Here is a 21,259-nt window from a genome sequence, read left to right as displayed (position 1 = left end):
TAAATAAATCTCTTAAAAAATCACTTTATTTTGTGTAAGTAGTCTATAGACTTTTCTCCAATCTGTGGCTTGCCCTGTTAGTTTTTTAATGGTGCCTTTTGAGGAGGAAAAGTTTGAGTTTTGGCAATATCCAGTTGGCTAGGGTTTCCTGTGTATGTCCCCTCCATGAAATCCTTGCTTAACCCAAATGTTTTCTTCTAGTGGTTCTACTGTTTACATTTAGGCTTACCCTCCATTTGCATTCAGTCTTTGTGTGCACGTCAATTTGTATATATTGTGGCTATTTTCTTTCATATGGCTGTCCAACAGTTCCAGTTGGATCTGTTGAAAAGTCTGTCCTTTCACACAAAACAAGCTTAGTGGTTTTCTCAAAACACCAGTTGGCTAAGAGAGGAATTAGGTGCATGAGTTGAGATGCTGCGTGGAGTTCCTGTATCCCACCCCAGAGTGCCTAGGTTTGATCCTGGCTCTGCTCTCCATTCCAGCTTCTGATTAATGCACACCTGGGAAGGCAGCAGCTGGTGGCTCAAGTAGCTGCATCGTTGATGCCCAGATCAAGCCTGCAGCTCCTGGACTATTGTGGGCATTTGGGGAGTGAACCAGTAGATGGAAGATCTCCATGGTCTGACTCTTTCTGTGTCTTTCAAATAAGTAAGTGAATAAACAAATCTCTTAAAAAAAGAATCTTGAATTTATCAATGGCACTTTATCAGTGTGAATTTATCAATGATATATCCTTAGAAACACGAGACACCTATAAAAGAGTGAGGAAAAAGATAATTATGCATGATCTACAAGGACCTATAAAATACATTAAGTATAGAATGACTACATAGTGTTCCTTTTATGTAAAATATGTGATAGTATAGCAAACAAGAATGTATATGTATATATATATATATATAATGTGCATATATATATATTTATTTGAAAGGCAGAGGATGAGACAGAGTAAGAGATCTTCCATCTACTGGTTCATTCCCCAGTAGAAGTGCCTGCAAACAGCCAAGGCTGGGCCAGGGTCTCCCATTTGGCTGGCAGGAACCCAGGTATTTGAGCCATCATCCACTGCCTTCCCACGTGCATTAGCAGGAAGCTGCATTGGAAGCAGAGCAGCCAAGAATCACACTGTCACTCTGATAGGGATTCTCCGTGGCTTAACTTCCTGCACCACAATGCTGACTCAAGAACATATATTTATCTTTGCTTGAAGTTGCTTAAGAAAACTCTGGAGAAGTGCAAAGGCAATAATGTTCCTCTTGATGGCGAATAGGGTGTGAGACTTCATTCTATACCATTTTATGCTTTTTTTGAAAAAAAGATTTATTTGTTTATTTGAAAGTCAGAGTTACACAGAGAGAAGGAGAGGCAGAGAGAGAGAGAGAGAGAGAGACGTCTTCCATCTGCTGGTTCACTTCCCAGATGGCCACAATGGCTGGAGCTGCACCAGTCCAAAGCCAGGAGCCAGGATCTTCTTCTGGGTCTCCCACAGGGGTGCAGGTGTCCAAGGACTTGGGCCATCTTCTACTGCTTTCCCAGGCCATAGCAGAGAGTTGGATTGGGAGTTGAGTAGCTGGAAGATGAACCGGCACCCGTATGGAATGCCAGCACTGCAGGAGGGGGCTTTACCCTCTATGCCACAGCGCTGGCTCCATGCTACTTCTTCAACTGCATAAACATATATGTCTTACCTCTGAGATTGTTGATTGCATCTGACCCAACCCCTCCCCATAGCCATTTTTCTTTTCTTCCTTTTATAAGTAGGACCCTCCTGCAAATTTTAGAAGGGCAGATTGGTGCCATGTGAGATTACAAATGCCTAGCCTCACTTGTAGCTAAGTGCATTCCTGTGACTGAGTTTTGCCAATGAAATGTGAACATAGGTATATGCTATGCCCACATCACTTCCTTCAAATAAATTTCTTTCCTGCTGGCACTGTGGTGTAAGAGGCTAATCCTCTGCCTACAGTACCTGCATCCCACACGGGTGCCATTTCAAGTCCCGGCTGCTCCACTTCCAATCCGGCTCCCTGATAATTCACCTGGAAAGCAGCAGAAGACGGCCCAAGTGCTTGAGCCCCTGCACCCATGTGGGAGACCCAGAAGAACCTGCCTCTCAAATCAATCAATCAACCTTAAAAAACAAAAAACAAAAATCAAAAAAAAAAAAAAAACCTGCTTTCCTTTCACTTCTTCCTTTGTACCGTCCTGCAGACTGGAACATGGATGCAGTGTTGGTAACCCGGTGTTGGTTGGAGTAGATGAGGCTACAATTAGAAGTTGTTAATGGAACAGGAAGGAGTATGGACTCCTGAATGGCCTGCAGGCCCACAGTAGCCAGGCCTCTCTGGGCCACTTACCAACCTCTGACTACTCATGAAAGACAAATTCATACCTATTTTGGAGAGGGGGGGGGTCAATGAGTTTTAAGTTATCTCTCTTATTGCAACTTATTCTATACCCAAAAAAATGCACCAACTACAAACTTTGCCTAACGTGATGTTTGCAGTGTGGGAACGTGAACCTACGTGCCTGGCTCCCAAGCCCAGGCTGCTGACTGCTGAGGAGCCAAGAGGCAGCATTGCAATGGCTGATTCTGTGATGGTCCTAAGGGGGCGTAATGATGCACATAGCACAACCCGCGGAAATTCATCCCACCAACCAAGAGCTTCCACTTCTGCTGGTCCAGGTGGGATGAACTAAAACAAAAGAAACACAAAACACAGAGCTGCTGACTTTTGAGATCCAGGGTTGGGAAGGGAGAATTGGGCGCAAAGCAAATCGAGCCTTGAAAAATTAACAAAATATCAACACAATCTGATAGATATTGGGTGATGAGATAGCAAGGAACTTATGATTATAGTAAGTAAAGGAAGTTTCACCCTGGAAGGAACAAGTCTGTAAGACGAGGGAGGAGAGGAATCTCACGTATCCAAGTTATTCCTCTGGTGGGATGTGATGATAGCAGATGAGAGACTGGAGAATAGGCTAAGACAAAAGGTGAAGAGGAAGAAGTGACATTGCTGTCATAACAGAGGTGTGGATGATGGTCTTCTAATTCACTGGCCATATCTAGTATTCAAAGGGGCTTCAACTACTCAGTTTTCTAGCTTCACGAAAAGGAGTAACAATGGGCACCACAATGACTGGCCACAGAAAAAGGAATGATCTGAGTGACGCCAGGGCTGCGGGAACTGACCCATCTCCAGGCTGGCGGCCAAGGAGTGTCCAGTAGGCCAAGTCGTCCCCCCCAGGGAGCGTGTCCCTACCCAAGATGTTCCCCACTGGGACTGGATTTCAGGAGGGCCAGCACAGACAGTAGCACAAACCTGCAAGAATTTGTATTTCCCTCTAAGCTTAGAATTTTTTTTTTTTTTTGCCTTTAAAAAGAATACCAAGACATTTACTTATTTATTTATTTGAGGGGTAGAGTTACAGAGAGAAAGATCTTCCATTTTCTGGTTTACTCCCCAAATGGCTGCAATGGCTAGAGCTAAGCTATCTTAAGTCAGGAGCCAGGAGCTTCTTCCAGGTCTCCCACATGGGTGCAGGGGCCCAAGCACTTGGGCCATCTTCTGCTTTCCCAGGCCATAGCAGAGATACAAATTGGAAGAGGAGCAGCTGGGACTCAAACTGGCACCCATATGGGATGCCAGTGCCACAGGTGGAGGCTAAACCTACTACAACACAGTGCCAGCCCCTACCAAGAAATTTTTAAACTTTGGTTTTTGTTTCCAAGTAAGAGCTGCTACAAGAAAGGATGAAAGCCACATGCTGATATGATGCTATTGGACATGACAATGAAAAGGTAAAACTCAACTTTCTCTCAAAGAGAATGCTTTCATGAAAAAAGGTGGAATAAGCATGATCAAAAGCCTACTGAAAGCCAGTGTTATAAGCAAGCAGCCACTTGTAAAGGATTAAACTTCTCAGGCTTGAATGGAGAATTAAAAAACTACGGTACTCAGGCAGTGAAGATCAATGAAACAGAAAAGTCCAGAAAGGGACAAGCCCATCCATGATAAATTGATCTAAAAAAATTTTACTTATTTTACAAAGTTACGGGGGAAGAAAGAGAGAAATCTTCTATCTGCTGATTCACTCTCCAGATGTCCACTATGGCCATGGCTGGGCCAGGCTGGAGCCAGGAGCCAGGGTCTCTGGAATGGGTGGCAGGGGCCCAAGCACTTGGGTGATCTGCTGCTGCTTTTCCCAGGCAGTTAGCAGGGCGCTGGATCAAAAATGGAGCAGCTGGGACACAAACTGGTGATTATATGGGATGCTGGCATTATAGGTGGTGGCTTTACCTACTTCGTCACAGTGCCAGCCCCAGTTGCTTTTTTTTAAAGATTTATTTATTGGGGCCAGCACTGTGGTGTAGCGGGTAAAGCCTCCTCCTCCAGTACTGGCATCCCATATGGGCACCAGTTCAAGCCCTGGCTGCTCCACTTCTGATCCAACTCCCTGCTATGGCCTGGGAAAGCAGTAGAAGATTGCTCAAGTCCTTGGGCCCCTGCACCCACATGGGAAACCCAGAGGAAGCTCCTGGATTTAGATCAGCGCAGCTCCAGCTATTGTGGCCAACTGGGGAATGAACTAGAGGATAGAAGACCTCTCCCTCTCTCTGCCTCTCCTCTCTCTGTGTAACTCTGCCTTTCAAATAAATAAAATAAATATTTTAAAAATAATTTATTTATTCATTCATTCATTCTTCTGGGTCTTCCACATTGGTTCAGGGGCCCAAGCATTTGGGTCATCCTCTACTGTTCTCCTAGGCCATAGCAGAGAGCTGGATCAGAAGAGGAGCAGCCAGGACACTATACCAGTGCCATAGGCAGAGGTCCAGCCTACTGTGCCACAGTACTGGCCCTGATCAATTGATTTTTGACAAAGGTACCAAGGCAATTCAGTAGAGAAAGAATTTCCACATATGATGCTAGAAGAATTTTACATGCCAAAAAACAAACAAAAAAACCTCCAACCATTACTTCACACTATACACAAAAATTAATTTGTAGATTAAATTTGAAAATTAAAATATACAAGGCCAGTGCTGTGGCACAGCAGGTTAAGCCTCTGTTTGCGGCACCAGGATACTATATGGGTGCCAGTTTGAGTTCTGGCTGCTCCACTTCCAATCCAGCTCCCTGCTAATGCACCTGGGACAGCAGCAGAAGATGGGCCAAGTGCTTGGTCCCCTGCATCTGCAGGGCACACATGGAAGAACTTCCTGACTCCTGGTTTTGGATCTGCTCAGCTCCGGTCATTGGGGCCATTTGGGGAGTGAACCAGTGAATGTCAGATCTCTTAGTCTTGTCTCTCCCTCTCTCTGTAACTCTGCCTTTTGAAGAAAATAAATAAATCTTTTAAAAAAAATTTTATTTGACAGGTAGAGTTATAGACAGTGAGAGAGAGACAGAGAGAAAGGTCTTCCTTCCATTGGTTCACCCCCCAAATGGCCACTACAGCTGGTGCTCCACCGATCCAAAACCAGGAACCAGGTGCTTCCTCCTGGTCTCCCATGTGGGTGCAGGGACCCAACTACTTGGATCATCCTCCACTGTCCTCCCAGGCCACAGTGGAAAGCTGGACTGGAAGAGGAGCAACCAGGACTAGAACCCAGCGCTCATATGGGATGCCAGTGCCACAAGCAGAGGATTAACCAAGTGAGCCACGGCACTGCCCCCCCAAAATAAATAAATCTTTTAAAAATATAATTAAAACTACTAAATCTCTAGAACATAAATAGCTTTGCAGAAAACGAGTAATGAGAGAGAGTAAGAGCGAGAGCTTCTCACCTGCTGGTTCACTCCTTAAATGCCTGGGATACCAAATGCAATCCAGGTCTCCCATTTGGGCAGCAGCCCAATCACTGGAGCCATTAATGTTGCATATCGGGATCTGCATTAGTGGGAAGCTGGGTATTGAACCCAGACACTCTGGCACAGAGTGTGGGTATCTTAAACACCAGGCCAAACACCCACCCCTAGCATAAACTTCTTAGATGTGACACCAAAAGCACAATTCATTTTGAAAAATCAATAACGTATACTCCATCATATAAATAGTTGTTCTTTTTAAGTAAATGAGATGACAAGACTTTGAGAAAATACTTGTAAAGGTCATATCTGTTAGAGAACTTGCATCCACCATCCATAAATTCCCAAAATTAATAAGAAAATCAATTTAAAAAAATGGCAAAAGATCTACCACCACAGATGGCAAATAACAAATGACAAGATGCTGAATATCATTAAAGCAATGCAAAGGGAAGCCAAAACAAGGTGCCACTGTTCACCTCCTGGACTAAAACTTCAAAAACTGAATATGCCTACTGTTGGTGGAGAGCCACAGAATATTAATCCACTTAAGGATGTGTCTCAGCACCTCTGAAAGAAACCTACCTCTCAGTTCTTGCCTGCTTCCTCCTCAGCCCTGGGCAACTGCCAGACTGCTTGTCCCTGTAGTTCTGCCTACTCCAGGTGGAAGATGGATGTAGCCGTGCCATCTGCCAGTACTCACCTCATTCTTATGGGCAAATAACATGCATTGCATGCATATACCACATCTTACCTGTTCATCAGTTGATGGGCACCGGGGTTGTTTCTACCTTTCCTCTGTTGTGAATGTTATGAACATTCCTGTACAAGTTTACGGGTAACCGTTTTCCTTTCTCTTGCCTCCTGTGTCATATTGTAACGAGGTTTACCTATTCCAGACAGTGACAAACTGTTTTCCAAAGTAACTGCAACATTTTACATTCTCAGCAGCAGTACAAAGGGGTTCTGGTCTTGACATCTCACCAACATTTGTTCGTCTGCTTTAGCTATTATACTTATATATATAATAATTCCCCCATTTAATAGGTTTCATTTCACTTTCTTCTGAGTGTCCTTTGAAGCAGTTTTAAATTTTGATGCAAATCAATCCGTCATTTTTTTTCTTTTGCTGTGCATGTTTTTGGTGTCATATTAAAAATCCTGGGACTGGTGTTGTGGCGTAGAAGGTTAAGCCTCTGCCTGTGATGCCAGCATCCCATGTAGGTGCCCTTTCAGGACCTGGTTGCTCTACTTCCGGTCCAGCTCCCTGCTGATATGCCTCAAAAAGCAGAGGAAGATAGTCCAAGTGCTTGGGCCCCTGCCCCTATGAGGGAGACCTGGAGGAAACCTTGGGCTCTTGGCTTCAGTCTGGCCCAGCCCAGGCCATTGGGACCAAACCAGTGGATAGAAGACCTGTATCTGTTGCTCCCCCATTTGCGGAGGAACGACACAGGACCCTGCGCTGTTCTTTTGTCTGCTCGGCCCTTCCCGGGTTTGCTGCTGATCCCTCACTCGTGGAGGAACAACGCCGTCCCGGGTTAGCTGCCGACCCCTCCACCTCTGTGGAGGGGCGGCACCCCCTGCCACTTTCCCCGCTTCCGCAGGGGAGCGGCACACTGCTGGCCGGCTCTCTGGGGGCTGCTCAGATGTTCCCTCAGATGTTCCCGGTGCATGCCGTCTCTCTCCTCCTTTATAGTCCTCTTCCACCAATCCCAACTCTGCTGCCCACACGCCGAGCACGCTGCTCTCCTCCAATCAGGAGCAGGATCAGCTCCTGCAGCTTATCAGTCAAATTGGTGAGAGGCAGCTGCGTAAAAGTTTACTCCTCCCCAGCGCAATATTGTGGGAGAGCAGATGCATAGAATAAGTCTTAATTCCAGTAACTTAGTCTAGTCTCAGTTGCTCCCCACATCTATCTCTCCCTCTCTCTGTAGCTCTTTCAAATAATATACATATATTTAAAAAATAATATATATTATTTATATATAAATATATTATTTTATATAAAATATATTTTATATATAATATACATATTAAAATAATATATATTTAAAAAAGAATCCATTGCCAAATCCAAGGTCATGATTTACCTGTTTTCTTTTCTAAAAATTCATTTATTTATTTGAAAGAATTACAGAGAGAGAGAGGAGAGAAAGAAAGAGACAGAGAGGGACCTTCCATCCATGGGTTCACTTCCCAAATGCCTGCAACTGCCCCTGGATGGAGCCAGAGGAGAGCCCCAGTGTGGGTGGCAGTGACCCAACCCTCTGGGCCACCACCTGCCCCCTTTCAGGATGTACATTAGCAGGAAGCTAGAATTGGGAGCAGAGCCGAGACTTGAACCTATGCTCTCTGATATAGGCTATGGGCGTCCCCAGCAGTATCTTCACTGCTAATGCCAAACAGCTGCCTTTGAATTCACCATCTCAGTGATGGCCTTGACACTGCTGTAAAATCCGTTGACCACGAATGCTTAGACTTTTTTCTAGAACCTTTTCTTCTATTCCATATCTACATATCTGTGTCAGTACTGCACTGTTTTATCACTTTTGCTTCATACTTAAAGTTGAAATCCGGAAGTGTGAGTCTTCACTTTTGGCTAATCTGGGTTCCTGAATTTCCATATGAATTTTGGAATCAGATCAGCAATTTCTCCCAAGCAGCCAGTTGGGATTCTGACAGGGGTTGTGTTGAATATCTTATCAGCTTGGAGAATGCGGCCATCTTCACAATACTGAGTTTTCTAATTCATGGACGGGAGATATTTTCCACTGATTTGGATTTTTAAAAACTTTCAGCAGTGTCTTTAGAGTTTTGTACTTCTTTTGTAAATTTATTCCTAAACATTTTCTTTCTCTTAATGTGTTAAAAAATGAAATTGTTAGAAGTATCATTATATTCTTAGAATTGTATCTATGAACTACATGAAATCTGTTCTCTTTATATTATTTTAAAAAATGAAATTGTTGGGTCCATCACTGTGGCACAGCAGGTTAGGCTCCTGGCCCAGCACTGGCTGTTGTAGCTATTTGGTGAGTGGACCAGAGGATGGAAGATTTGGCTCTCTTTCATTCTCTATATCCGTCTTTCAAGTTCTTTTTAAAAAATGAAATGGTTGGCATCAGCATTGTGGCACAGCAGGTTAAGCCACAACCTGGATGCCAGCATCTCATATGGACTCTGGTTCAAGTCCTGGCTGCTCCACTTCTAATCCAGCTCCCTGCTAATGGGCCTGGGTAAGCAGTGGAAGATGGCTTAAGTACTTGGGCCCCTACACCCATATGCTTTAAAATCTCATTATTCAAACATGAATCTATAGGGTTTAGCTTACTGATTAGAGATGTTTCAGCATCTGTCTCTCAGCAAACTGAACTGGTCAACAGTCAGACCAGCACCCTTGCCTTTACATTCCTAGTCCCCAGCAGAGCTCAGCATATGCTTAAGAAGGTAATCAAATCCTTTGTGACCATATCAGGGGGAAAAACTCCTTTTTTTAAAAAAAATTATTTATTTGGAAGGCTGAGTGGCACAGTGACAAAGAGGGAGAGGGAGACAGAGAGGTATCTTCTCTCCCCTGGTTCATTCCCCAAATGGCTGCAAGAGTCAGGGCTGGGCAGGCAGAAGCCAGGAACTCTATCCAGATACCCCACTTGGGTGGTAGGGACCTAAGTACTTTGGCCATCTTCCGCTGCCATCTCTGAACAGCAGCAGGGAGCCGGATCCAAGGTAGAGCAGCTGAGACTGCAACAGGCACTCTGATAAGGAACGTCAGCATAGGTGGCAGTTTAACATGCTGCATCACAACACCAGCCCCAAGAAAGTCATTTAAAAACATTTATTTTTATTTGAAAGACAGAGTTACAGGGGAAGGGGGATAAATAGAGATTTTCCACCTGCTGGTTCACTCTCCAAATGGCCAGATGTTTGGGGCCGGGCCAGACTGAAGCCAGGAGCCTGAAGCTTCCTCTGCACATGGGTGCAGGGACCCAAGGACTTGAACCATTTTCTGCTGCTTTCCCATGTGCATTAGCAGGGAGCTGGATTGCAAGTGGAGCAGCCAGGGCTGGAACTGGTGGCCATATGGGATGCCTGTATTGCAGGTGGTGGCTGATTCCGTTATGCCACAATGCTCGCCCCAAGAAGGTAATTTTTAAAACAGATTTTAAAAATCATAAAATTGAAGGATGAAAGGTTAAGTAACTTGTCCAAGGTCACACAGCGATGAAGTAATAAAGCTAGGATTTTGAACCTAGGTGGTCTCTGGCTGTAGAATGATATTTTATTAAATAAGTATATTATGTCTACCTCCCCCTTCAAAAGGAGGGTAGGGTGGGAATTTGAGGCTTTGCTCCTCGTCTAAAAAGATGAGCAGAGGCCTCTTAGACTGTTGGTTACTTCCTCCTAACAGCGTTCCCTTAAATAAGTGAGGTGCTGGAATAAGTGATCAGTTTTTGCGCTTAGAATGAATTCATCTGCCCACCAGAGTAGGGAGTTCTGTCTCATAATCAGCTGAGTTTACAGCAACAGCAAGCACCAACGAATTGTGCAAGTACAAAGAAGCAAGTCGTGCAGACAGGGCACCTTAACAGGATGCCAGAACCCTGCCATTTCCACCGCGCGCAGCTCTTGGGCTTACCTGGGCCCTCCTGTCTGTGGCCAGGCTGCTGTGCTGGCCAAAACCGGATGTCTACAACCCAGGGCTGCAGATCAAAGTATTCCTGCCTTCAACACTTAGGAAGCGCCTACTGTATGCTTGGCATAACATGGTAACCGCTATCCTCCAAGGACTTGAAACTGATCAAAACCGAAGCGGTGTGCGCTCAGCAAGTCTGAGTCCGCTCCACACACAGCAGGTTCCAAGTCAGTGCCCCCGGCCTTTCTCTCATTCGCTCCGCTTTCAGGGTGGCCTCCAGCCCCCAACATACCTGAGCAGCTCCAGAATCAAGGCCCCCAGAAACCTGGGCATCTCAAGTCTCAGGTCAGACTCTGAGGCGCCCCAGGGCAGACAGGCCGTTTGTCTGCGCTTTAATTCAATAAGCCTCGTTCTGCCAAAGGGCGCAATCCCGCGGTCTTATCACGGCCGGTGCCGTAGCGTCGCCGTCCTCAGTCGCAGGCCTCTCTCGCCGCCATCCGACACACCTGGCCGCTCAGCCCGGGCCCGGCGCCACGCCTACCCGCACGCACCGGGACCCCGCCATTCCGCCTGGCCCCCACACCCGCCAGAAACACGCTTCCCCACGGCATTGTTCCCAATCCCTGGCGCCCCAGGTCGCACCCTCTCCAGTCGCCCGCCCGGCGCACACGCCTAGGGGTCACCGTGTCCATCTCCAGCGGCCGAACAGAGTCCACTGAGCCCCCGCGTGCGACCCCGGCCCCTGCTCTGTAGAGCAGCCGGGGCGTTTTCCATTTGCCTAAGCACACGGTGGCTGGGGCGCCCCAGCAGCAGGCTACCGCAGCCTCTTCCTCTCCGCCGTGGTCCCCTACCCGGCCGCACGCTCCAGCGACAGCCTCCAGCTGCCACCTTTCGGGCTCGCTGCGGAAGGCACGACCGGTGCAGGCGCACTCCTTCCTCGTGGCGGCCGGCCCAGGCCCACCTTGGCCGCCCACCGCCCTCCCGGGTGGCGCGCAGCCCCTGCCACGCGGGGGCCTCGGCTCGCCCGCGGCCAACTTTACTCCAGCTATGGTCCCTGCGCCCCTCTTCCCCGGCCCGCGGCCGCGCTAGCCGCCCGCCTCGAAAAGGCGCGTGGCGAGACCCGGCGCTGGAACCTCCGCGCCCAGGCCCTTGCTCGGACTCCAGCACGTGGTGGAACCGGACGGGGGGCAGACAGCGCGCACGTTGGGGCATAACCTTGGTGGCACCGGAGAGGACCGCTTGGCAGTGGGCCACCAATGCCGGGGAGGGCAAGCCTCGCGCCGGGGGCGTTCTGACGGCAGCGGGGAGCCCGCTCACCACTTGCCTTCTCGCGGCATGCACGCTCACACCCCTTCCTGCGGAAGCAAATGGTCCCTTCCAGGCGGGTGGCCATGTTGCTCCAATAAAGCGGGAGGGGCGGTGGCGTGGGGGGAGCAGATGCCGCGGGCTGCGAGCGGGAGCCGGGCGCCAGCAGAGCGCAGCCGCGAGCGAGGCGCGGGGGAGGCGAGCCGGAGCCCTAGCGCTGGCAGCCGCCAGTGTCGGCGGAGAGCACCCGGGCGCAGCCGGAGCCGGAGCGCTAGCAGCAGCCAGCGTCGGTGGAGCGCACCCGGGCGCAGCCGCAGCCGCAGCCGCGATGGCCGTGGCCGTGGGGAGACCGTCTGTGAGTGCTGGGCCCTCGCTTCCCTCGCCCGCCGCCGGGGTGGTCTGGGCTTTGGGGCGGGTGCCGGGGAGGCCAGCGGGGCGCCGGGCGGGGGCTTGTGGGTGTGTGCGTGGATTTGGGCGCGCGTCTGGGGCTGAGCGGAGAGCGAGGACCCCAGACGCTCAGTCGCCGCGTGATGCAACAGTGCATCGTCTCGTCGCGCCCCTATTCCCGGGACGCGGGAGAAAAGGAACCCCTCGCCTATGCGCCCTCTTCGAAGAGGGCGCCTTAGCCTTGGCGTTTCCCAGCGACCCCCCTCTCCCCGCGCACGCCGTGGCCCTCGTGACGGTCGGGAAAGGCGCCGGGTGCGGGGGCTTCCTCCCGGCTCCCCCGCGCCCCGGGGCGATCGGGGCGTGGGGATGGCGCGCCGGGGCGCAGCGTGTCACACGGCTGTGGCAGCGGGTCAAGGGGTGGGGTTTCCGTGGTGGTTTCCCTCGTGCATTGTGAGATCCCGGACACCCTCAGGCACCCAGCCGGGCGACCGGGCCCTGCCCAGGCTGCGGACAAAGCCGTCGCCAGACGCACAAAGTTTTCCAGAGGCTGCCTTGGGGTGGTGGTGGTTGGGAGGGAGGGAGGGAAGTATTGGAAGGCCGGAGAGGAAGAGGAAGGGAGGGCGGGTGCGTGGAGAAGCGGTGCCCCCCGCAGGCGCGGGGAGCGGGGTGGGTGTCCCTGCCCAGGGCGTGGAGGCCGGGGCGCCGGTGGAGGGCGCGCCTCTGGGGCGCAGGCTTCGGCACGCGCGGCGGGAGAGGAGCGGGACTCGGAGGCTGCGGCTTCGCGCCGGCTCCACATCCCGGGCGAAGCGCGGAGGAAGGGGCGGCGGCGGCGGCCTTTCCTTTATATTGGAAGGAGCTGAGCGGGATGGGAAAGGCGGAGTCCTCCATCTCTTTCCCCTTCTCTTTGTCGTAGCTCAGAGTCCGCTTCTGCCCCGCCGGCTCCGGGGGCGAGGTCCCTCCAGCCCTGCCGCCGCCTCTTTGCTCATCTGGGTCCCGCCGCTCTGTGGCTGCAGGTGGCGGCTTCGGAGATCTTGTAGCCCACGGACGAGAAAGTCTCACCGAGACCTGGGGGGCTCGGAAACCGCAGAGAAGCTAGGCGGTGCGCCCAAGCCCCTCCGCAGACGCTCGCACCTCGGGCGCCCCGGCCTGCGGCCGGGCGGGAAGTTGGCGGAGGACCCCCCGCGCGTGTTGTGACTCGGGGTCGCGGTTTGGCGGCCGCGGTGCTTTCTACGACGGTTTTCCCCGCTGAGGGCGTGTGCAGGGGTCATATCGAAGTGTGGCTCAGTCTTTGAGGCCCTCTAAAGTCCACTATTTATTGAAAGACTTTTAAGAATCCTAGTTTCCTTTTGCACACAAATTGTGCTCCTGATAATTAGCGGTCGTACGTCGTCACCACGGGAGTTGGCGTGGTCTCCGGGCTAATTCTTTCATTTTTCTGGTGAGGAAATTGAGGTCCTTGGAGGTTAAGTTTGCCTGGTTAAATGACTCCTCCCCCTCCCCCCAGTACACATCGCCAGGGTTCGATTCAGAGAACTAAAACAACATTTGCTTTAGATAAACTGGCGAGGGGGTAGGAAAGCATTGTTGTGTGGGGGTGGTTTTTTCGGGAACGCCTATTGCTGGTGCATTCTTGAGGGGTGGGGGCGGTGGAGGAAATAATTTGCTGCACATATTCTATAAATTAGTTAGTTCGTATGTGCCGGCTCAATGGAAACGGTATGTGGATTGCAGATTTCCTTGTGTGGCCAGAATCGGATTCAACACTCGGTCTGCTAACCATATGTGAGCTTAATCCCACAGAATTCTTGTGTGGGACCTCTTTCTTTCAAATAATAGGGGAGATTTTTAAAAGTATGTGTGTACAGAGGAGGTAACTTTCTGCATATTTCCTGTTGTCACTGGAATTAAGATTAAATTACTTGGCAATTTAAAACCAGAAGTGCCCTCCCCCCACTACCCTATATGAGTGGTCAAGATTTGACTACAATGTTGAAGTCTGCTAATACACTTTAGAAACCTTGTGATCACATTTTCAGGGAACTGCTGAACTGTTACACTTCATTCATTGGGTTACTGTTTGAAACATTTTTTCTTTAGATTTTATTTGCAAGACAGAGAGGGAGATGAGGAGAGGGCCCATCAACTGGTTCCCTCCCCAAATGCTTGCAACAGCAGTGATTGGGCTGTGCTGAAGCCAGGAGCAGGAGCCCACCATCATCTAGGTCTCCCCTCTGGGTGGCAGGATCCCAGCTACTCCAGCCTAAGTTGCTGTCTCCCTTGGTCTGTATTAGCAGGAAGGTGGAGTCAGGAGTCCGAGTTGGGAGTCAGACCCCGGCCCTCTCATTTGGGGTGTGGGCATCTTAACTGCCAGGCCAGATGCCCTCCTGGCTTACTGTGTGCTCTGTGCCTCAAAACAACCCCGGCCAACGCAGAGGCTGATTTCTCCAGACCCAGCAAGTTTAGTGTGGCAATTCTCTGCCCCTCCAGTTCCCTGTTCACAGAAGAAAGGAAGAGAGCAGGAGGGAAAGGAATCCCCTAAAGTCAATTTATGTGTTAATGGAATTGTCTTAGTTCCTTAGTTGTCTTAGTTCTTTTAAAAAGTTGCCCGAGAAAACCTGAGCATGTCTCCTGTCCCTATGAATGGCTTCTGCCATCCAGACCGAAGAAAATTCAATCTGGCTGCTTTGGCCTCCATTGTAGACATTCTTTTTTTTTTTTTTTTTTTTTTTTTTTGACAGGCAGAGTGGACAGTGAGAGAGAGAGTCAGAGAGAGAAAGGTCTTCCTTTGCCGCTGGTTCACCCTCCAATGGCCGCCGCTGCAGCCGGCGCACCGCGCTGATCCTGGCAGGAGCCAGGAGCCAGGTGCTTTTCCTGGTCTCCCATGGGGTGCAGGGCCCAAGCACCTGGGCCATCCTCCACTGCACTCCCTGGCCATAGCAGAGAGCTGGCCTGGAAGAGGGGCAACCGGGACAGAATCCGGCGCCCCAACCGGGACTAGAACCCGGTGTGCCGGCGCCGCAAGGTGGAGGATTAGCCTATTGAGCCACGGCGCCGGCTTATTGTAGACATTCTTGAATTGGAACATGAGTGTGGTGTCCCGGGTAAATACGACACTTTAGTTGGCAAACATGCTTATATGCAGATGATGAAATTTCGATCTTATGACGTGGGTATATTCAGTTGCGATCATTTGAATCTGAAGGCTAAATTTAGGTGTTTGTCAGGGCGTCTGTTGCTGCTTGTGAGCAGAAAGCCTCAGCTTGGAGTGGTGGTGTGTGTTTCAGCTCGAATCTCCAGCGCTGGCATCTGCAGTTCCTGTGGGCGTTGGGCGTGGCCCTGTGATGCCCCTGAAGCACACCTGCTGTTCCCAGAGTGTAACTCTTGGCTAGTAAGAGGCAGCTCTTTATTTTAAATAGAACGTGGTAATTTACCTGGCTCTTTATGTAGCTGATCTGCCCTCTTAAGATGTGCTGCTATCAGGTTATAGATTCTAGGAGTTCAGAAGAACTTCCCAGGGCATTTGGTTCAACTTCCTCCTGAGTGCAGACATTTCTTACTTTATCCCTAACAGAAGTCACGTGTGTACACTTTTCCAGTGGTGACGATTTCCCTATGATATCCTTTAGGCAGGCTGTCTGATTGCTCTGTTATCTGTTGAACCTAAAGAAATGGAAACCCATGCTTGCCATTTGCTCATTTAACTCCATTTGTTGAGCACTTGTGTCAGGTGCTGCTCCAGGTGTCAGGGGTTCAGCAGAAGACGAGCAAGGAATTCTTTCCTTACCTGGAGCTTTTATTTCTGAAAGGTTTAGTGCCCACGTGTGTAGTACAGTGACAAGCCTCAGTGGCCTCTAAGCTCTTCAGCGGGAAGGGAATTAGGCGCCTATTGCTAAGTCAACAGTTATGACTCAGGTAAAGGATCTGTCTGGGGCTCATTGTGCACAGCTCAACCCTTGGTGGGGAAAGGGACAAGGAAATAGCATTTTCCCTTGTTATGGAACTGCCATTCCTATGATTTCAGGATGTGGTCCCAGATGGAGGGCTCTGGCTGGTGTTCTTGGAGAAAAATTAATGAAGCTGGGGTGTGTGGGGGAGTGGTCCTTGGAGAACCATCTAAATGACAAAGACACTGCCAAGCCAGGGCGTGGCTTTTAAAAATAGGAACACTTTAGTCTGTGCTGTCCCTTGTACACATATGGGGTCTACTACTTAACAAATACTAAGGGATGCAAGAAGTGTTCAAGATGCATTACTTTATTTCTTAAATTGTCTTGTTTAAAAAGTATCTGTTACAATGAAAAAGTAGACCCGAGGAACCGATTAAAAGAATGACACTACCTGTGTCCCGCTGCTCTGATGTAACAGGGTTTAGCTTCCTAGTGCATTTTCCTCACCTTTTTGAGGTTTACTACAGCAAGCGTCATCCACATTGTGTACACTGCAATGTAGGAGCCAATGTGTGTGCCTGGAGGGGGGCCCTGTCTCACCACTGGAACACTCTTACAATGGGGGAAACAGACGCTTAATCTCCGGGCATGGGCTGCGCTGTGTCTGGGTCCCCACAAAGGAACGAGGGATTGAGTGGCTGCTGTCCTGTCATTTGGATGGCCTGCTTTGATTAATTTTCTAAAGACCGAGCATTTCTACCCACTGACAATGCCACACTGATGATGGGCCTTGGGTTTAGACTTGGAGCAGGCTCCATGTGGTTTTCTGAGCCTGTTTTTCCTCTTTAGAGAGGACCTTGCAATTGGTGGCAGGGAGAGGCTGCTTTTGGATTTTATCTGTCTTTCAGAGCCTCAGTGGGGATCAGCAAAACTGAACCATTATTTAAACAAAGACCCAGCAGTTCTAAATCCCCTACCCTTTTTCCCAAGGAGACCTACTTTGCACTATAATTGATGCCGCCTTCCTTTTTAAAAATCAGTCCAGATTAACCGAAAACTCCCAACTGAACAGTACCCACAGCCCAGCAGTGCAGCTGCTGCTGAACATATAAACAGTACACAGCCTCCGTACTAGAGGAGATAGGCTTCCACAGAACATTCACTGGGCGATTGGAAATAAAATTTGCATCATTGCAGGCCTGGCTTGAGGGGGAAGGCAGCAGTCTGTTCCCGTGCAGGACTAAAGCCAAAGCTCTCCAGCACTTTTTTAAGAATAAAAGGATTGGTGGCCGTAGGTGTAGCAAATTGGCAAGTTACCTAGGAAGTTCAGTTGTGTGGACACATGCTGTCTACCTGCTGAACTGTGACCCTGGGGATGGAGTGGGATGCCTTGAGAAAAGGAACAGGCTAAGGAGGAGAGGTGGGAGGGAGACATGCCTGGAAAAGAACGCCTGTAGTACCTGATATGGGGATTTTGTTCCTGCTTTTTAAGAATTTATTTTCGGTTGGTGCCGCAGCTTACTAGGCTAATCCTCCGCCTGCAGTGCCAGCACCCCCGGTTCTAGTCCCAGCCAGATTCTGTCCCGGTTGCTCCTCTTCCAGTCCAGCTCTCTGCTGTGGCCCAGGAGTGCAGTGGAGGATGGCCCAAGTGCTTGGGCCCTGCACCCACATGGAGACAGGAGAAGCACCTGGCTTCGGATTGGCGCAGTGCGCCGGCCGTAGCAGCCATTTGGTGGGTGAACCAACAGAAGAAAGACCTTTCTCTCTCTCTCTCTCTCTCTCTCACTCTCTCACTCTCACTCTCACTGTCTACTCTGTCAAAAAAAAAAAAAATATTTTCAGGGCCAGCATTGTGGCACAGCAGGTTTGGCTGCCATGCACGACACCTGCATCTGATATGAGCACCACTTCAGGCTGCCCCATTTCCAATCCACCTGGGAAAGCAGTGGAAGATGGCCCATGTTCTGGGCCCCTGCCATCCAGACAGAGTTCCTGGAAGATCTGTCTTTCCCTCTCTTTCTCTGTAACTGTCTTTCAAATAAATAAAAGGAACTCATTTTCACACACACACACACACACACACACACAGACACACCTTCAATCTGGTGGTTTACTCGTCAAATGCCCACAACAGCCAGGTCAGGGCCAGGCCAGAAGGGAGCCCAGACAGAGCTCTGTCTCCCACATGGGTGAGAGGAGCCCAAGTCCTTAAGCCATCATCCACTGGCTCCCAGGATGCAATCAGCAGGAAGCTGGCTCTGAAGTAGAGTAGCTGGGACTTGAGCCAGGTACTCCAATATGGGATTGTGTGTCCCAAGGGGCATCTTAACCACTGCTCCAAACACCTGCCCCCTTTTCTTCACTTTTGCTTTTTGCCAAAAAAATTAAAATGCCCATAACATAAAATTTGTATTATTTTTTAAGAGCTGTGTGTGTTTTTTTTAAGATTTTATTTATTTATTTGAGAGGTAGAGTTACAGGCAGAGGGAGAGACAGAGAGAAAGGTCTTGCTTCTGCTGATTCACTACCCAAATGGCCGCAATGGACAGAACTACGTCAGTCCGAAGCCAGGAGCCAGGTGCTTCCTCCTGGTCTCCCATGCGGTTGCAGGGGTCAAAGCACTTGGGCCATCCTCCACTGACCTCTCATGCCACAGCAGAGAGCTGGACTGGAAGAGGAGCAACCAGGACAGAACCGGCGCCCATATAGGATGCCAGTGAGCAGGTAGAGGATTAACCTACTGCGTCATGGTGCCGACCCCCTATTCTTAATTTTTTTTATAACTAAGTAGCATTCCTTTGAGGAAAGTTTTTTTTTTTCCTTTTCCAGTTTCCCTCTTATAAAAGTAGAATCACAGTAATATAGCTAGGTTGGAAATTGAAAAACAAAATAGCCCTCAGCATACTTAGGCATCTGTAATCATTGTTAGCGCTGTCAGACCTCAGTGGCATCGCATTCCCCGTGAGCCTTCTGCGCAGCTGCTGAGGTTATGATGGTGAGCAATTGAGGCAGGCCCCAGTGCCCCCAGGAATTTTCGCTGAAGAATAAGCAAGCAGTGGGCCTGAGGCAGGAACTTGGCGGTGGCAGAGTGCCCCAAGTCACAGGTGTGGAGCTTCCGCAGTGAGAGTGAGCCCTGGAAGGAAACCCAATGCAGCTGGGACAGGGGCATTCAGAGGTGGGTGTATGGGGAGGATGGAGTGGGGGTGGGAGCCCCTGAAACAGGCAATGCATTCTTTAAAGATGGTGTTTAGCACGCAGCCCTTTAGACACTTCCTATCCTGTCCACCCTTGGGCCCCAGCTTTGGGTAGCTGGGATTCTTGGCGTTGGTGCCTGTAGGGTGCTAATCCCTGAGGTTCCTTGTAGCAGAGGTGAGATGAGCATGAATCAGGGCCCTGGTTCCTTCAGGGCAGAAGAAATGAAGACTGAGGGAGGGGACATGGAGGAAGCAGGGTCCAGTGACCGCCTGTGACAGCCACAGCTCTTCTTCTGTCAGTCTTACTCATTGAGTCCTAACTCGGGATACAGAACTGAAACTTACTGCTTTCTTAGACACTCAGCAGCTGAGTCCTGAAGGGGGCAGGTGGGAGTGGGTGGGAGGATCCATCCCACCTGGGACTTCAAATAGCAGTCAGTGTTTCCAAAAAGGAAATTAAAAAAAACACCAACCCCATGAATCCTCTGTGAATAGGAGCAAAGTCCGTTAAAAGCCATGGTTCCTCTTTATTTATTTATTTTAAAATATAGAGATTTATTTTATTTATTTGGAAAGCAGAGAGGCAGATCTTCATCCACTAGTTCACTCCCCAAATGGCTACAATGGCCAGGGCTGGGCCAGACCGAAGTCAGGAGCCAGGAACTCCATCCAGGTCTCCCATGTGGGTGGCCCAAGCACTCGTGTCATCTTCCCCTGCTTTCCCAGGCATATTAGCAGGGAGCTGGGTCAGAAGTGGAGCAGCTGGAACTCCACCTGCTGCTCTGAGGGTGGGTTGCTGATGTCATCTAATACAGGCTTGACCTGCTACAGCATAACACCGGCCCCAGAGGCAGGTGGCTTTTGAGATTTCATGCCATTGTCGTTCTTTTCTTTTTGTGTGTACTGTTTTCATCCCAGTACCAAGTTTGAGAAGCTCATTAAGGGTGCCCATTAAACTTGTTCAGGCCTAACTGTTGGGGGAGAGAACAGGCTTGACCCCAGGCTTCGGTCTAGATTCCTACAGAGGTGGGGAACACGCAGCCCGTGGGCCACAGAAGGCCCACAGGATCACTTGGTCTGGCCTGCCAAGGCAACCACAGGCAGGAAATACACCTGTAGCCAGCTGATTTTTAAGTTGACAATTTTCTGTGACCTGTGAATGATGCTGTAAATATCCAAATGGCCCTTGGCAGATGAAAGGGCTCCCCACCCCTGGAGGAAGCCACACTTCTTTGGCATCTTGATTTCAAAACACACTCCATTCAATATCACTGAGAAAATGATCTCGCTGTATCCTCACAAGATACCTGGGAAGCAATATAGGCAGGAAACTGAGGCCCAGGTAAACTTCACCAACCTAACCTATGGCAGCTGTTAGTGGGGTGACTGTGGACCCACAGGCACACCCAGTGTGTGTGGGGGTGACAGATTGGCGCCAAGTGCGGGTCACTTGGGGTTCATATTTTTGAAGGGGGGTTCTTGTCTCTTCCATCCTCTGGGGTCTTCTCTGGGCCCCTGGCAGAGGGACATTGCCTGTCCGGTGGCAGAGGACAGAGAGCTGTGCGGGACCAGGAGCTGACTCCTCAATCTCTTTGATGGGTTACTTTTTTTTTTTTTGACAGGCAGAGTGGACAGTGAGAGAGACAGAGAGAAAGGTCTTCCTTTTGCTGTTGGGTCACGCTCCAATGGCCGCTGCGGCCGGCACACCACACTGATCTGATGGCAGGAGCCAGGTGCTTCTCCTGGTCTCCCATGGGGTGCAGGGCCCAAGCACTTGGGCTATCCTCCACTGCACTCCCTGGCCACAGCAGAGAGCTGGCCTGGAAGAGGGGCAACCGGGACAGAATCCGGCGCCCCGACCGGGACTAGAACCTGGTGTGCTGGCGCTGCAAGGTGGAGGATTAGCCTAGTGAGCCGCGGCGCCGGCCGATGGGTTACTTTGACACAGCTTTGTTGACTCAAGCACATGGACTGAATTCAGCAGAATAGGGGTGGGCGGGCCCTCTGTGTGTCACTCAACCTAGCCTGAGACCC

The 21,259-nt window shown here is 50.0% G+C and overlaps 1 protein-coding gene across 8 annotated transcripts in view; it reads left to right on the top strand.

Moving 5' to 3' along the window:
- SEPTIN11 (septin 11) overlaps window positions 1-21,259 on the top strand; it is a 145,501-nt gene that overhangs the window by 24,749 nt on the left and 99,493 nt on the right. For 6 of the 8 annotated variants that reach the window (XM_017347481.3, XM_008267707.4, XM_008267706.4 and 3 more), the window contains exon 1: window positions 11,876-12,112. The exons of 1 other annotated variant lie outside the window; for it this stretch is intronic. In XM_017347481.3, coding sequence (XP_017202970.2) covers window positions 12,086-12,112 — 27 coding nt within the window. In that variant the 5' untranslated portion in view covers window positions 11,876-12,085. Of the gene's footprint in view, window positions 1-11,875; window positions 12,113-21,259 lie in introns of those variants that run through there. One more of the 8 variants, XM_008267705.4, reaches the window with a different exon arrangement.

This window comes from Oryctolagus cuniculus, chromosome 8 (assembly GCF_964237555.1).
Source record: "Oryctolagus cuniculus chromosome 8, mOryCun1.1, whole genome shotgun sequence".
Lineage (NCBI taxonomy): Eukaryota > Metazoa > Chordata > Mammalia > Lagomorpha > Leporidae > Oryctolagus > Oryctolagus cuniculus.
The sequence above is the reverse complement of the archived record's forward strand: the minus strand, read 5'-3'. Positions and strand labels throughout refer to the sequence as shown.